This window comes from Plectropomus leopardus, chromosome 11 (assembly GCF_008729295.1).
Source record: "Plectropomus leopardus isolate mb chromosome 11, YSFRI_Pleo_2.0, whole genome shotgun sequence".
Lineage (NCBI taxonomy): Eukaryota > Metazoa > Chordata > Actinopteri > Perciformes > Serranidae > Plectropomus > Plectropomus leopardus.
The window spans coordinates 3,556,767-3,574,021 of NC_056473.1; the positions used below are offsets into that span (position 1 = coordinate 3,556,767).

The 17,255-nt window shown below is 36.9% G+C and overlaps 1 protein-coding gene across 1 annotated transcript in view; it reads right to left on the reverse strand.

Annotated features, from left to right (window-relative positions):
• The window catches only part of LOC121950806 (FERM domain-containing protein 5), a 91,313-nt gene that overhangs the window by 16,860 nt on the left and 57,198 nt on the right, over positions 1-17,255 (reverse strand). Inside the window, exons 2-5 of the mRNA XM_042496926.1 lie at positions 8,184-8,288; positions 6,419-6,461; positions 4,780-4,858; positions 915-1,012 (exon numbers count right to left, since the gene is read on the reverse strand). Coding sequence (XP_042352860.1) covers positions 915-1,012; positions 4,780-4,858; positions 6,419-6,461; positions 8,184-8,288 — 325 coding nt within the window. The remainder of the gene's footprint in view (positions 1-914; positions 1,013-4,779; positions 4,859-6,418; positions 6,462-8,183; positions 8,289-17,255) is intronic.

Genomic DNA, 17,255 nt, shown 5'->3' on the forward strand with positions numbered 1-17,255 from the left:
CCTTCCTCCAACACTGAGCTTCCAGCGACGTTTGCTGTGCCACCGTATCTTGTGTGTTTGTTTACATGTGTATGTGTGTGGGGAAAGAATGATACGATACCAGATAACCACTTCAAATACTTTATAGTAATTAAGCATAGCTTGTTGTTTCTTAACCATTTGAAACCTAGGCAAATTGTCTTCATTTCTTTGAAAAACACTGAAAGAAGGCAAAGAGCAACCAAAAAATGAGCAAGAAATTAGTAGGAAAAAAAGTAATATGTACATGATGATGCAAATTAGACAACAAACAAACAAACAAACCTAAAAAAAAAAAAGAGTTTAATATATAAAACTAAAATTTATGAATATAGTTTTCTTGGCATTCTTTTCTGTAGTTTTTGATAATTTTTTTAAATGATACTTCCATCCTTTCTAAAACTGATATTCAGGTCTTATTTTTCGTCATCCTAATCATATTTCTCGCAGGGTTTCTTTGTAGGATGTTTCTTGCCAAGTTGCTCATTGCCCTTTCCCCCAAGTTTCTGAAAGAATTCAAGCCAGTTTGCTCAAGAAAAGTGATGATGATCCAGGTTTCAAAGGGTTAAAGACTGTGCAAACCACTGAACTAATTATCATACAAAACACAAAATAATCTTCACTATGTATGCATTTTAGAGTCAATATCAGGATAGAAAATCACACAAGATGAGCATGAAATGCTGACTGCAGCACAATCTCGTGTGTGCATAAAAAAACACTGCAGGCGTTCTTTGAGCACCATCGCCTAATTTAGCTTCTTTCCACATAAAGAAAATCAGTTCAATTGGCTGATGGTGTTTCTCTGACTGATGAACTGCAGGGCATTGTAAAACAGAGGTCGTGTATGCAAAGCAGAATGCTGCATGTCATTTCCATCTGTCACCCTCCATTACCTTGCAGGATGTGGGCAGCCAGCATGGCCGCATCCGAGGTTTTGCACAGGAGCCGACCGTGGTAGAGGTCTCTCTTGATTTGCAGGAAGACAAGATATCTACAAAGGAAAGGACAAAGAATCACACCCTGACAGGCCTGCTTATGTGAATACTGATAATATTCATAAATGCCATCCAAAAGCACTCATCCGGTCACATTTCTCAACGAAAAGAGAGGAAACGACAGAGGAGGAGCAGCAAAACAACAAACCTGATAAAAGCTCAAAGGCTGTTGAGTTCATGTTCCCTATGGGTGGTTTGAATATTTCTTTTTGATTTAGCTGGAATGAAGGTTTTGTTTTGGGGAAAGGAGGGTAGGAAGGCCCTGAGGGAGAAGTTGCTTCTGACGCTGTGCTTCTCTTAAAGCCTCCAGCCTAGTTTCAGACTCACACAACCAATCAGCTCCTGAAGCATGAAATTTACTCTGAGACAGCATCTGAGCTAAACATCACCATCATTTTGACTATTATTATTATTATTAACATTATTGTTATTATCACTACCAGGGGTTGTTATTACTATCAGAGGTGGGGCCCCTTCACTCAGCCATGAACAAGAAGTAAGACATTCACCTCATTGTTTTTCACAATCAGCCAGCAGACCTGCTTCTCTCTATCTATGCCATTTCCACAAAGGCTAATAATGCTTTCTGAGCAGAGACATGCGTTCAAAAGCTGCATACATTTCCCACGCTGCTCCCTCAGCAGCAGATTCAACAGAGTCTTTTGAAGGTGTGATGAGTGCCAATATAATAATTCAACAGCCATTTATTGCTGACGGCTGCTGAGGTTTGGACTGGATTACAAAACATCTGTATAATACAAATATGCATTCACTCACTCACTACCTTACCTTACCTTGAACACATGAGAAAAAATGATGTGATCCTCTTTATTTGACATTCTTTTCACTTTAATGCCTTTTTTATGACAGAGTGAAATAAACACTGATGTTTTAAAAATGTGTGTTGATTAATGTTGTAAAATGAAGAAAAACAATTAATTATTTTTTAAATTTATTTTTCTTTTCCTTTTTTTCTTTTCCTCTTCACAGGTGTAATTGCATTCCTGTGGATTTCACACATGCTGTGACACCTGCTCTGATTAGGGTTTAAAGCCAAATGTGTCTGCAGTTTTTTTTCCCCAGCTTATTTCTTGAAAAAGGGGCATGAATAAATCAGTTCTTTTGCTTTTTTTTAACCCACTGTAGTGCCACATTTTTCCTGAATTTGTTTCTGGGAAACGCACCTGGAAAACATGATAATAATACTGAATAAACCTATTTTACAGAGGATATTCTGACATGTCTTAGTAGGAAAAGCACAGGTGTATAATATTATTACAGCTGGGGTAGGGAGTATAATTTTGACTTCATTGGGTAAAAATCCCAAAATAATCTTTGAGCGTATTGTAATTCAAATGAACGAAGAGAATATAGACTTCTGCGCCTCCCCTTTTTCGGGTTTTAGAATATCTAGGACGTGATGGGAGACTGGCCAATGACATTTTTTTCAGAGAAAGGCTTCCTATTGGCTGTTCCGTAATTGCCAATTCAATGGCAGAGAATCCTGCAGAGAAAGTAGCTAGCATTCAAACATTGCGAACAAATGTCTATACTGTAAAGCAACCCAACACAGGAAGATGGACTTATCAGAAAGAGAGTCCAACAATAAACAAAGGCAAGCCACTTATACTTATGAGGGATTACTGGGAGGTGATAGTCCACAATTTCGATTCAAAACTTCAGGATGATCCACTCAACTTTTGAAGAGTTACACCATGCAGTAACCCCTCTTGTAGGGCCTGCAGCATCATGAGGGAGTCAGTTCCTACTGACAAGCACATAGCCATAGCATCATGTGTACTATAAAAGCCCAAAAAATATTTCCATTGCATTTTTGCAAAATATGGCTTTTTCGATTCACCTGAAATACCAACTCATGCAAGCGTAAGAACTTTTTTTGCGTTTTTCGAAACTGATGTTTTCCTTTAGACATATATTATATTTGCAATTTCAGTTTTCACATTTTGAGGGTTAATGGAAACCCACGTGTAAGAGGCTTGCCTTTTCATTTTTGCTCACAGAACACGCCAACGTGGCCTTGGATTGGAAATAATGACAGCTAGTGCAGTGACTGCAATAGAAAAAAAACTGCAAATGTTTTGAACATCCATCGCCATGCTTGGAATGTTATCACCAGAGAAATCGCATCACATCACTCAGTGGAAACACAGTCATCTTGCAACTATGTTTTATTCACATTTTGAAAATATCGCTCAAGTTTTGCACAAATCTGCAACGGAAACCTAGTAACATCTGTGCTCTTTCTACTATGACAAGTCTGAATGTTTGCTGTGAGAAAAAGCCAAGAGGAAAAAAAACACCAAGAGGCATCACTGTATTTAATGGAAAAGCTGCCTGTTTTTACAGAATTCTCATATTGCATTAACATGCTGTCCCTCTTGAGCACGCGCTGACCAAGCCTCGTGTGTGAATGATTATTTACCCTCTCCCTCTCTCTGTGGTCAGCCCTCTCCACTCTCATCATCATGTATCACTCTCCCTCCTCCTCTCCCCCACACTCCACAGCCTTTCATTCGCCCTTCTTTTTTACTCTCCACTCTCCATCAGCACCCTTTGCCCCCTATCTCCTCTGCACGCCCTGTTCATTATGTACCCTCTACATGTGGTGCACATTTCATCTCATTACAGCTCGGAGAGACAGAGTGGCCTCCGTTCACTCCTGTCACTGATGAATGTATCAGTAAACTGTACATGCACACATATAGCAGCTGGCTGCTGTCAGCATTATCTGAAGGCTGTGTAAACGCAGCGCTCTTCACGCTTTTAATTTGACACTTTCACCTTTCTGCAAATGAATCAGCAACACATTAAGGAAGAATTACCATAGAAAGAAAAAGAAGTGTGCCTTTATACACAAAAGCTGCTTATGAAGGCTTTTACGTTCCTCCTGGCTTCACAGCTCCTCTCGCAAACTGTGTTCTGTGTAATATTCATCATAAGTACTCAGGCATTTTAATTATGAAGGCCCATAAATAATGTTTTAGAAAGAGACATGTTTGCTGTGTCTAAAAATTTTAGAGCTCAATCTGCACTACAGGAAAGTCTGAAAAACAAGGATGGAGCACAGCTGCTTTTCACAGGTTTGTCAAATGATGGCAGTCTTTACATCCTTACTTTTAACCCTTTGAAATTTGAGAGAATTGCCTGATTTCCTTCAAAAACATGGGAAGAAGGCAATGAGCAACTTAACAAAAATGACCCAAAAATTAGCAAGAATTTGGTTTTAAAAAGGTAACAAGACCTGTAATCAGCACAACAAAAACAGGAAAAAGTGCTGAAATACAAAAAAATAAAAAACAAAAAATTAAATATCAATAATTAACATATGTTTGTTTATAACCTAATTTTAAATATATAATTATAACAATCATAAATATCACTATCTTTCCGTTTCCCCTCAGTTATTTGATTATTCTTTTATAATTCTCACCTTTTTAAAAGATAATTTATAGGTCTTTTTATTGTCACTTTTAACTCTTTTTTTTTTTTTTTTGCAATTTATGGGACATTCCATGCCAAGTTGACATTTGCCTTTTTCCCATGTTTTTGAAAAAACAAACAAACATCAACATGTACCGATTTCAAAGGTTTAAATGACTGTAAAAGATACCTGAAGGCAACACAAGAAAGCTGATTGTCACTTCAGGTTTCAAAGGATTAAACTGAAACAAAGGTAAACTGTAGCTGCATGAGAGCCCTTATCAACCCATGTGAAGAGAAAGTAAAAACAGTAGGGCCTTACCGAGTGATCTCCTCCTTTAGAGAGGCAGGCTCGGGAGGGTAGAACTTGACTCTCAGACACATGGTGAATGGAGGCTGGGCTGCAAGAAAAACACACAGAACAATTAAGAAACAGACAGGAATCTTTTCATTGGAAGAGATCAAAGAATCAACAGGAGACAGAAAGGGACAGTTGTGAGACTTAGACACGGGCAGGATTAAAAGAGTACTCCAAAATCAAAAAGTGTATCAGGGCAGCAGCCAGTTTTTTTGTCTTCATCAGTTCTCTTCTCTGCACATTTTTGTTCTTTACTTATTCATTTATTGTGGACTGTAGCTACCTTGTGTTACTCTGTGGCATTATGGGATCATGTTCACTGTGCCATCTTGTGCATAAATATTATGTTGCATGTATTGATTTAATGAGATGCGATGTTTTATCCAATTTTAGTGCCGACACAGGTAAACTCAATTGCAGTTTGTCTGTCGATCAATTTGCAACATCCCTATCATAAATAAATTCAACAATGACTAATTAATTTATATTTTTTCAATATAAATTCATAAAAAATGTTCTCTCTATCAATTATTTACTCTATAAAATGTCACACATTAAATGGTGTAGTGGACCAATGTGGAGCTAATCTTAAACTGTCCCTTTAAGATTAGCTCCACATTTATATATATATATATATATATATATATATATATATACACACACACACACACACACACACACATATAAATATATATATATATGTTCTCATTCCTGTAGTGCTATTTATCAATCTAGATTATTTTGGTGTGAGTTTCTGAGGGCTGGAGATATCAGTCGAGGAGATGTGTGCCTTCACTCGATTATATATATAAAAAAAAAGTGCTATAAAATAAAATAAAGAATGTCTCTTTCCAGAGCTCATGACCCGGTTAGGATAATTCACAGACCTTGTTGTGAGCAGTTTCATGAACTACTTTCTTTCTAATGAGCTACACCCACCAACTGTTTCACAGCACAGAAAGTGTGCATGATTTCTGGAAAAAGACATTGCTGTTGACTTTTTCAGTTTTTTTTCATTTATTTATTTATTATTATCATTTTGCCGCTTTGAGCACAACAAGGCGAGTGCAATCTAGTTCCATTATAGTCAAGAGAAGGCAGACATCTCTACGGCCAATATCTCCAACACTCTGCAACTCATGTCAAAAAATCATGTCAAAAGTCTGGACTGATAATTTGCACTGCAGGTAAGAGCAATTGTCTGTGTTTCTGATTTTACCTTCTTTAAGCACTGTACAATAATTTTATCTCAAATAATGCATTGTTTTAAATGAGCTCAGCAGTGGTTTTATGTGTAAAATGCTATTCTGCAAACTGACTGGAGTAAAAAAAAAAACAAAATTGTAAAAAGTACCTCAAATTGCACTTACACACAATGCTTGGTAGTTGAGCAAATTAGATACAGTATATTCCATAATCAGCAAATGATGGAAGAGATGACTGAAATGATTTATCAGTTATAAGTGTTGGCACTTGTTAATTTTCTGTTTGTAAATGTAAACTATATGGATCAGATATACATAGTCATTCAACGGTGCAGAATTCATGTTAAAGATGAAGCATTTTATCACCATGAATATAAACATAAACTCAAAGTACTTACATTTCATCTGCTTTGCAATTGATTTTGAGAACTCCAGCCAGTGCTGCATTGAAAGAAAAGCAGATAAATGCAGATGATGAAATGTCACTCAGAAAAAATCCTTTCTGAGTAATCAACACATTAAATCATTCAGCTGACACTTTCAATATCAGCTGACATGATAATCAGCTGTTACTACTGACAGTTTTCTGGGGAAACCTGTTTGTGCCACGTACTGTGTCACATTATTTGAGCAATATGCAAAATGCCCAATCTGCATCAAATATTAAGAATTTGCAGGGTTTTTATTCAAAAACATGAGGTGTCTCTGGACACTATAAGTGCAGGACGGCAGATTAGATAACAGGTTTAGATGTTCCTGTTGCTGATGATAGCCACACAGGCTTTTTGTGTCTTTAAGACCACATACAGACTCCTGATTCTTCCTCCATTTTTCTCCTAGGTTTCCTTCTCACCAACTCAGCCCACCCACAGCAACAACCACCAAAATAGTCCTGAGTGACAGCATAGGAAATGCAGCATCAGCAGGACTTGGCTCTTGTCTGCAGGACTACAACATGATCTGTGAACATGTGAATACTTCATGAATCAAGCAGTGCTACTACACGGCTCACAGCAGAGGAGCCTGATGGATGGAGCAACCTTCAGCCTGAGAGGCGGCATGAAGAAGAGGAGCTGAAGAACACAACTTTTCACTCTGGCCCACGATCTCAGGTTTCCAGCTAAATCAAACCCAATCCATTTTTAAAAGTATAGCCACACTGATTTTAATATACACAGAGCAACGTGTTATGTGTGTGAAAAGTCATCCTCAGTTCACATCCAATCACTTCTATTCCTAAATGGGACCTATGATGCTCATTTTCAGGTTCATTCTGGTATTTTGGGTTTCTGTGCATCACCTGTGCAGACAGGCATTTGTATAACATGTATAAAATGCATGTAAGTATGTATATGTATGTGTTTGCATGTGTTTAGGTGCATGTACCTATGTCTGCACGTGTATGTGTATGTATGTGAATATATGTATGTAGGTGTGTATAAATATGCATATATATATGTGTGTGTGTGTGCGCGCGCGCGTGTGTGTGTATTTATGTATGTATATGTGTATACATATGTATGAAAGAAAATTAACTGATTTTGTTTTTTTAACAAAAACAAGAAAAGCTATGACATCTCAGTTAGCTTTAATGTTTGTGATTTATTTTGGGACATGGACCTGAATTGTATTGTGCACCATTCATTCATTCATATTCGTAACCGCTTGTCCTTGTAAGGGTTGCGGGGGAGCTAGAGCCAATCCCAGCTGTCTTTGGGCAAGAGGCGGGGTACACCCTGGACAATTCGCCAGACTATCGCAGGGCTGATACATACAGACAGACAACCAGTCACACTAACATGCACACCTATGGGCAATTTGGAGTCACCAGTTAACCTGACATGCATGTCTTTGGTCTGTGGGAGGAAGCTGGAGACCCCAGAGAGAACCCACACAGACAGGGGGAAAAACATGCAGCACCACACAGAAGGGTATTGTGCACCATAATATAGATATTTTTTGGTTTCTTAAAAAAACAAGACTTTAATCATATTAAAAATACTTTATTAAAATACTGATATGAAACAAAGGTACATAGCATGCACATAGATCTTCTGCCATGTTCACACACACACATGCATGTATACACACACACACACACACACACACACACACACACACACACACACGCACACACACACACACACACACACACACACTTACCCGCTGTTTATCTGGATCCACATATCTGATGCCAAAATAGTCTTTCTCCAGTAAGTTGAGGTGATGGCAGATGAGGTCAAACAGATACTGTCCCTTTGCATCCCGCTGTAAGACAACCGAAGAAAAACAAAAACTCAGCCTGCGTGCCAACAAACAATAAATCACAAACATATCTGAACATGTGGCCAAACAAAGAAAAGATTTAACAAACAAAAGTTACTATCCTGAGTTCAAACACGAGAAATGATTCCTGCTTGCAGAATGTGCTTCAGATTTTTCTTCTAAAACCCTGCCAGAGATATCTCAGATTCATCCAATATTAATACACAGTCGGAGCCATCTGAAGTGTCTGGAATAAACCCTGTCCACAGCTAAAAGAGGAGCTCAAAGAACGGATGGATTAAATATGCCGAAATCTCACTGGGGTTTTGCTAATACTCTGTGTCTGAACCTCATGAGGGAGTCTCCTTGTCTGCAGTACAGTAAGAAGCCTGGACGTCCAATACTGTGTCCCATAAATATCTGATCCCCCTTTTTCATGTTCACAACAATGAATCTGCATAGCATGGCTGAACATCCTTGCTCCAACCAGAACATTTGGATCAGACTGTAACAGATTTTCTTAAGGAGATCTAACTGTAGCACCGTTTGAAACGTCCCATAGCATTCACTGATATGAAAATATCAGTATTAGATCAGTTGCACAGTTGAGGGATGCACATAGTATTAGCACAAGTACATTAATTTGGATGATTCCAACTGTGTGCATCACCGCAGCGAGACAGGTAGAGTAATCAGAGACAGGTCTTCTGTCAAATGCCCAAAGCAGACCGAGCAGTTGCAAATAGAGACAATAGTAAAATGCACAATAGCATTTAAAATGATGAAAACAGAATTTCAATAAGTTTCCCACTTAATGGTAGGGGGATGCAAATTGATATTTATAACCTTAAATGTACAAACCCACCTCTATTGCTGTGTCAAAAGAAATCAATACTCACCAAACTAGAACAAAATTATAGGCTTATTCTACATATACTATAAAAAATGTGTGTATGTTGTTGTCTATTTGATAATGTAAGTAAGTTCCCGCTTAAACACCCGTCCCTTAAGTCCTTTAAGAGAGAGCCCTTTACTCTAGTGCACTAATTGTGAGCAGATCCACTGAATGTGAGTGCATGGATTGGTTGTCACAGCTGTCAATCATAGTGGAAACAATGTAGAATTGAATAACTCATTAAAACTGAACTTATCATTAAAACAATCACTTGAACAAACAGCAGGGTGATGAAAACTACCTTTAGTGACAGACACCATCTTTGGGAAAAATTTATTTGGCGTGCACTTTGAGTGTTTAATTTGGCCCATATACTAACTAAGAGGGGCGGGGTTTACGACTTGTACTACAGACAACTGCCAGGGGGTGACTGAGATTGAAAAAAATAACAAAGAAAAGAACAGGACAAACTGTGAGAATGCAAATGTAGCAATAAGAATGACTTGGAGATGGATGTGTTAATGAAATAATACATTTCAAAAATGATTCTCAAGAGACATCATTCAAAGATGCTGCTGTCTGATGTTTAGGCAGCAGAACCAAAAAGGTAATTTCAGAAAAACACAAAATAATTGAAAAGATCTTCCAGACGTGCCTCCAACTCAAAACAACACATTGGTTTTCTAACATCCGTCGAGCCCCCCCGTGTACAATGGGCACTTTCCTGTCAGATGTAGGGCTGCAACAACGAATCGATAATAATTGATTATTAAATGTGTTGGCAACTAATAAAATGATCCATTTGTTGTGTCACGTGATTATTACTCACTGTTTTTCTAGCAGCACTTGTCAGGAGCATCTCCGCTGCGTATCAGCTGCAAGCTTGACCTTGCACAACTTCATAAATGAGAGGAATTTGTGCTTATAAATGTGGAAATACAGAACTAATATTTGCGGGCCGTGACGCAGCAGCGACGTTGCAACGCTGCATGTGTGAAAACCATAAGCATGAAACACGCTGCAGTTAAGCGAGGCTGAAGTCAAACTGAACATATGTCGTTTTTTGTTGATTCAAAGTAAGGAAATGTAATGGTATGTTGTAAAAGCTGTCAACATTTAGTTTTTTAATTGTTTCATATTTGATTTTGTAGTTATTTATTATTTAATGTTATTTTGACAGCTCAGGGATGTTCAAGCACTGCACTTTTTGCACTGTTGTCAATGATAATATGTTTTTGAGCAAAGTGATGGGAGAAAAAATGCTTATTTTATTATTTCTTTTAATCTGATTCATCAATTAATTGAAAAAATAATTGACCGATTAATCAATTATCAAAATGATCATTATTTGCAGCCCTACCTGAAACCTATCATTTTAAAGCAACATCCAGTCCTATTCATAACTGTGATCTAATACCGTTAGCTGAGCTGACGGACACTCGAGCCTCAGCCCTCAAAATGGCTCCTGAGGAGGTCAGGCTAAGGTCAAGGTTGGATAACCACAGTCTCACTCCTCCGTCCCCTCTCTCTCAGTTTGTCTGCCCTGTGATGGCAACCAGGAGTGTCACTGGCAGCACTCTCCTCTTGTCATTACTCAGGCTGCAGATAAAAGGTACTTCATTAGGACAAAGGCCTGTCGATGCCGGGCTTGTTGCTTAACAGCCAAGACCAAATGCCGATTGGTGCTCTCGCTTCTGACCTTTCTGTAGTGAGACAGAGGGGCTTCATGAGTCCTTGCCACTGTCACTTTGAGATTATTCCCTCTTTGTAACATTACAAACCAATTTGAAGTGCCTGCTAACAGAGTAAAATGAGGAAGGATCTTTGTGGTGTGCTCAGACCCATATATGTTTTTTAAGGGTTACAAACAATTGCATACACAACAAATACATAAATAACAACAGATATGGTGGAAGATTTTCGCTAACTACTGTTTTCATGTGCCTCTATTAATCACTGTGTTTAAATCCTCTTAGGTATTCTTGTTTCAGCTAGTTTTCTAAAGCAACCTGATTAATCACAACGTCGTGCATGCAAGAACCTTGTCTCCATAGTCAAGGTGTGGTCGACTCTAAAAAAAAATGAAAAATAATTTTAAAAAATAAAATAAAAAGTTCCAATCCTGCATAATCTAAATCAAGATATTCAGGTGCTTACAAAAAGAACAAAATGAAAGCTAAAAATATCTCTGCTTTTAATCCTTTGGACCCTATGCAAATTGAGTTGATTTCTTTCAAAAAACATAGGAAGAAAACTTTTTTTTTTTATTACTTGAACAGTAGAAAAATAATGCAAAAAATCAATAAAAAGTACAAGACAATTACTTGAAAAAAGTAGTACAAAAAAGCAAGAAATTTGTAAAAAAAGAAAAAATAAAAAAGTACAGGAAAATCACTTGAAATGTAGTAAGAAAAATTAGCAAGAAATAAGTAAAAAGTACAAGAAAATTACTTTAAAGGTGGTAAAAAAAATAGCAAAAAAAAGTTAAAAGTAGTAAAAACAAATTAGCAAAACTTTGTGAAAGGTACAAGAAAATTACTTGATAAATAGCAAACAAATAGCAAGAACTTAATGAAAAGTACAAGAAAATTACTTGAAAAGTAGTTTAAAAAAAGCAAAAGAATGAAAAAAAAAAAAGGAAATGGCACGCCCAGTAACTTACCTGGTAGAGTGGGTGCCCCATGTACAGACGTACTTTGCTGCATGTCATCCCCTCTCTTTCTCCCCCTTTCATGCTTGAGCTGTCCTGTCACTAATAAAGGCAACAAGCCAAAAAAAGTGATAATCTTAAAAAAACAAGAACATAACTAATTATAATAATTCTATAACATAATTTTAAATATTTAATTATGAGAATTATGAATATTCTTTTTCACGAGCAATTGTCCCCGGATTTTAAGAAATAATTTTCTAAATCTTGAAGTTTGTGGAACATTTCTTATGAAGTTGCTCATTGCCTTTTTTCCCATGTTTTTGAAAGAAATCTCATTAATTTGCTTTGAGGTTCAAAGGTTAAGATACTTGTAAAAGTTGTCTCAAAGCATTATAAGAAAAGTGATGTTGCACCAGGGCTTAAAGGGTTAAAGTTTGAAGCATGCTTCTTCCCATGAGTTCACCACTGGGGTGAAAACCTCTCTAGACGAGCAACAAAGCCATCCACAAATGAAAAAAAAAACGGCTGTGTGTGAGGAGGACACACTGACTCAGAGGAGACATCTGCTCTTTTGTTGCAAGGAGAGAGCAAGTTTGTTTGTTATTCACCAACACTCCCACCAACTGCCCTCCCTCTCCTCCCCCTTTCTTGCTCCCCAGTGCCCCCTACCTCCGTCTCTGCCCCACACCGATCGCAGCTGCATTACTCCCCCCGCTGGTCCCTCTAATTACAAGACTGAGGCGATTGCGGAGAGAGAAAAGCATGTCCTGAAATTTCTAATTAACACTAATGAACCTTTTCCTCACTTCGATGGGCATCTCAGTATAGCCCTACAGGAGCCTCGACAGATTTATGAAGAGGGTTTATTGGTTTGAACGGCGATGGGAAGACTTTCCAAAAAAAAGGTGACAAGGTGTGACCCTGTTAACATCATCCAATCCTGCTGTGTTGCATTTGTTAAAAAAATATTCCATCACCTCCCAGTAAAAAATAATGTTAATAAATAAACTCAGAGAAAAGATTAGGATAAATTATGAAAATGCAAATGTGACAATAAGAATGACATGAGATGGATTTATTGAATGAATCTAAAACATGGTTTCAAGAGAAATCATTCTAAAATTGTAAGTAATTTCACTGTAAAATAACAGGAAAAAGCTGGCAGCACAGAGGCCAGCAATATATTGCAATTATACAGTATCTATATTGTCAAAAGACTTTACAGCCTATTACACTGTTAAAAAAAGACTGCTGTTTTTAGGGAAAAAAACAAACAAAAAAACTGGCAGCTGTTGCCAAAAAAATCTGTAAAATATAGTGAAGATGAACAACTTTAGAGAACAACCTGTAAAGTTTACAATTTAAAACTGTTGTAATTACAACATTTTTACACTGTAAAATTCACACTGTCCATTGAATTTCTTCAGTTCCATCACCAGTGACCTTACTGTAAAAACCTCAGTTTAAATTGATAATCTAACAAAAGTCTACACATTAGAAAATCATAATTATTTTTCTATCAATTTCAGATAGTTGTTATGGTAAAGTAAAATAACTTTTTGTTAATGTCCTATAATACTGATGCCAAAAACGTTATCTATTGAACATCAATAAGAAAATTAAGGGACATTCAAATGTAACATTGTAAAATCCACTGTAGGCTACATATATATCTAAATCATAACATGAATTTGTAAAATGTAATACCCTTTCTTTCTGGAAAAAAAAACTACCTCACAAAAACCCTTATTTTACTACTGTCATGTTTTAATTTTAACAGAATTGTACTATTTTTTCTGACAATGTTCTTGTGCTTACACATTTTACAAACAAATATTATTTTAAACATATTCTTACTTTAAAATGAAAAGTTTTGTTTGGTTCAGTGCTTTACAAAATATTACTGTTTCATTATTTTTCTGTTTACAGTTCCATGCTTTTTAGCACTTTACTGTTAATTTTACAGATATTTTTTTAAAGCGTATTGTAAAACAGAAATATGGTATATTTCTGCATTTCTACAACATACAGTAAAATAGTGGCAGCACAGACACCAGCAATATAATCGTTATTTTATAGTGTCCAAGTTTAACGTTTTCCAATCTAATACTTAAAATAAAAATGAAACGCAGCATATTCCTGTGTTAACCACAGTATATGGGAAACATTCCAGTCATCTAATGCTCTGTTTTACTGCTGCCTTCCTCTGCCGATGCTAGCCTCTTGGTGCCTAATTACTGGGTTAACCAGAATGTCTTTCCTCAGATGCAAAATGATATAATTGATAAATTATATCAATGTTACCAAAATAAATCAACAAAAAATGATCGTAAATATTGTTTGAGCTATTCAAAATCTCCTCCTCACTGATAAATGACACACTAAAACTAGCGAGACAGCCTGTTGGGCATCAGTTTCACATCAAACATTCTTAGAAATATGAAGAAGATACCTGCAAAAACAAAATAATTTAAATAATTTCTAATGTGTAGATTTTAGTTTCTGAAGTCCGTTGGGAGTTGATGGCAAATTATTTCCATTTATATTTCTAAAAGAAAATTGACTGAGAAAAAAAAGCACTCACCTAATGCTAGAATTACAAGACTAACTTTAAATTAACCTCTGACCGAGCTCCAAATTGTCCACGCAATACCCATCATCTAAAACAGCAGCATACTGTTAAGGTCCTCCGTTCTGTTACTTCAAGTGGAGCAACCCACAATGCACTGCTAACAACTTACACCCAACCGTTTCACATGAAGTATTTTACTGTTGGAGATTGGCTGTAAATTAACAGCAGTCGCTTACAGTGAAGATGTTGCTGCCTGATGTCGAGGCAGCAGAAGCGAAAAAAGTAATTGTAGAAAAACACAAAATAATTAAAAAGATATTTGAGACGTGCCTCTAACTGAAAACAACACAGTGGTTCTCTTACAATCAAAAGAGTCCCCTGTGTACAATGGGCACTTTCCTTTCAGATTAATCATTAAAACGGTCTCCATGTCAACGCAGGAGACCAGACCATTAATAAAAGATTGTATCACTTTATAGAGGAGTGGAAACATAATGCCATTGACAGCGTGAGACTGTGTGTGTGTGTGTGTGTGTGTGTGTGTGTGTGTGTGTGTGCGTGCACGTGCGCGTGCGTGCGTGTGTGAGAAAAACAGCAGGTTAAAGGTACAAGAGCCCCGAGGTGATGTCTTTGGCTTCATAAGCAGATTACTTTCTTTTGTCCCAGCAGTCTGAGTGGTTGCACTGGTTAATGTGTCAGAGTGATTCAGTGTCCTGACCGAGCTGCACACAGTTCAAGTCATAACCCCTGCCACTTCAGCTGACTCTCTCAGTCTGTTTCTTTCAAGTCATAAACTGATGTTTGTTTTGGTTTTATCGAAACACACATGAACAGTTCGTGAACAGGTTCATGAACAGGTGTTAAAATAATGAAGCACATCATGTCACTTTATACATTTACAGCTATTTTAGTGGGTATTTTGGCATGGATCATTATTATTCCATTTTAAACCAACAGATTAATGCAGGCTATTGCATTTTCAAGGCTTTTGCACACCAAGTCTATTTTTTTGTATGTGTATTTTTTTTTTGTTACACAGGAACTTTGTACACTAAGGTCGATGCATATTATTTTTTATATTTATTTAAAACATTTTCAATACAAGACAAAATCCACTTGTGCAGTGAAGTTGATTTTGTGTTTTTATTTTCCATTTTTTTTAAATTGAAAAAATACAAAATATTGGGTTCATCCAATCCTAAGAAAACATTCAGAGGAAGGAGAGTTTTGCATGCTGATAATGGAGCTGCAGAATAATTGTTTCTACATGACTATGTCAGGATGTCAGTATTCCAGTTTAATAAGGTGCTAGCTATACTGGAATCAATGATGGAATATTACAAATTTCCACAATCCACTTGTTCTTAAAAGCGGCTCGCAGAATGTCTGGAAGGGATACACATATGCACACTAGGGTTGCAACAGTATACCACTCTCAAGGTATACAGCGGTATAAAAATCGCTTTGTTATGGGACAACCGTGGCTCAGTTGGTAGAGCAGATGCCCCATGTACAGAAGCTGTGTCTTTGCTGCAGCGGCCATGGGCTCAATTCCACCCTCGGCCCTTTGCTGCATGTCACCCCCCCCCCCCCCCCCCCCCAAAAAAATAAATATATATATAAAAAACGCTGGTAGTACAGTGAATATATGCTTGTCCACCGTATAGAAAGAAAAGTCTAAAACATTTTCTGCATACTTAGATTTTTAAAATGGCTGCAAGTTTTAGTTATATCATTAAAACATTTGTCCCATGAAACAATGTTTTCGTTCCTGTAAGGGTCATTGTAAGTTCTAATAATTCCTAATAATAATAATAATAATAATAATAGTGAACAGAAAAAAAGCTATTTATTTGTAGGAAGGTGGCTAGTGCTGCGGCTGCAATAGAAATATTCCTGCTAATGTTTTGAACACCCATCATCATGCTTCTTCGAATGCTGTAGAACATCATTAAATGCAGTCATTTGCAAAAATATTTCAAAAATATTGCTTAGGTTTTGCTCAAATCTGTAATGGAAACCTGCCTTGTGATTTAAATCAAGATATATCACACAGTTGTGAGGAAAAGACTGCAATGAACTGCATTTATGAGGTAAACTTTCCACAAGATGATAACATGCCTGTAGCTTAAAGGGTGAAAACAAGAAGTAAATGTATGTGGCTTATTTTTAAGCTCTGTATCATTAACATGAAACTCAAAAAAAAACTTCTCTCCCATTAAGTCACAGTCAGCAAGCAGTCATCACACTCATTAGCTTTGGAGAACAATTCATGATTTCTAAGAGGAAATAACTTCACTAACAACATAACAACATCTGCCTCAAAGCAACTCACTGGTCAGTAGAAGTGAAAGAAATAACAAGCATATGACACAATTTACTGCACCCAGATATATATCTAAAATACATTTTGAGGACATAGACTCCACAAAATTAATCAAAAAAGCTCATCTCCTTAGGTGTGGAACCAATGGATCAGCATATGGTCGGACAATTGCTGTTACTGTGGTAGCTCATTGGCAGCTTTAAAATAGGGTTTTTATCTTATATGTAACCGTGGGCAGTTGAAGGAGACAGCGAACATGTAATAGAAAGTGACAGAATATCTCAGAGTGATTAGGATGCTTCACTCAGACTCTTTTAATCATCAATCATACAATACAGATGATGAGGGGACAGGTCGACCATCACAAAGGCACCACGATGTCAGAGTGATGCCTCAACGAACAATACAGCATAGAGTGTCATTAAGAGTGGAGCAGGTGGACTCAAACACAGGAGTCTGCAGGAAACAGACTACAGTAGAAAGAATAATAAAGTTTCATGTAGTAAAAGTAAAACTGATTATCG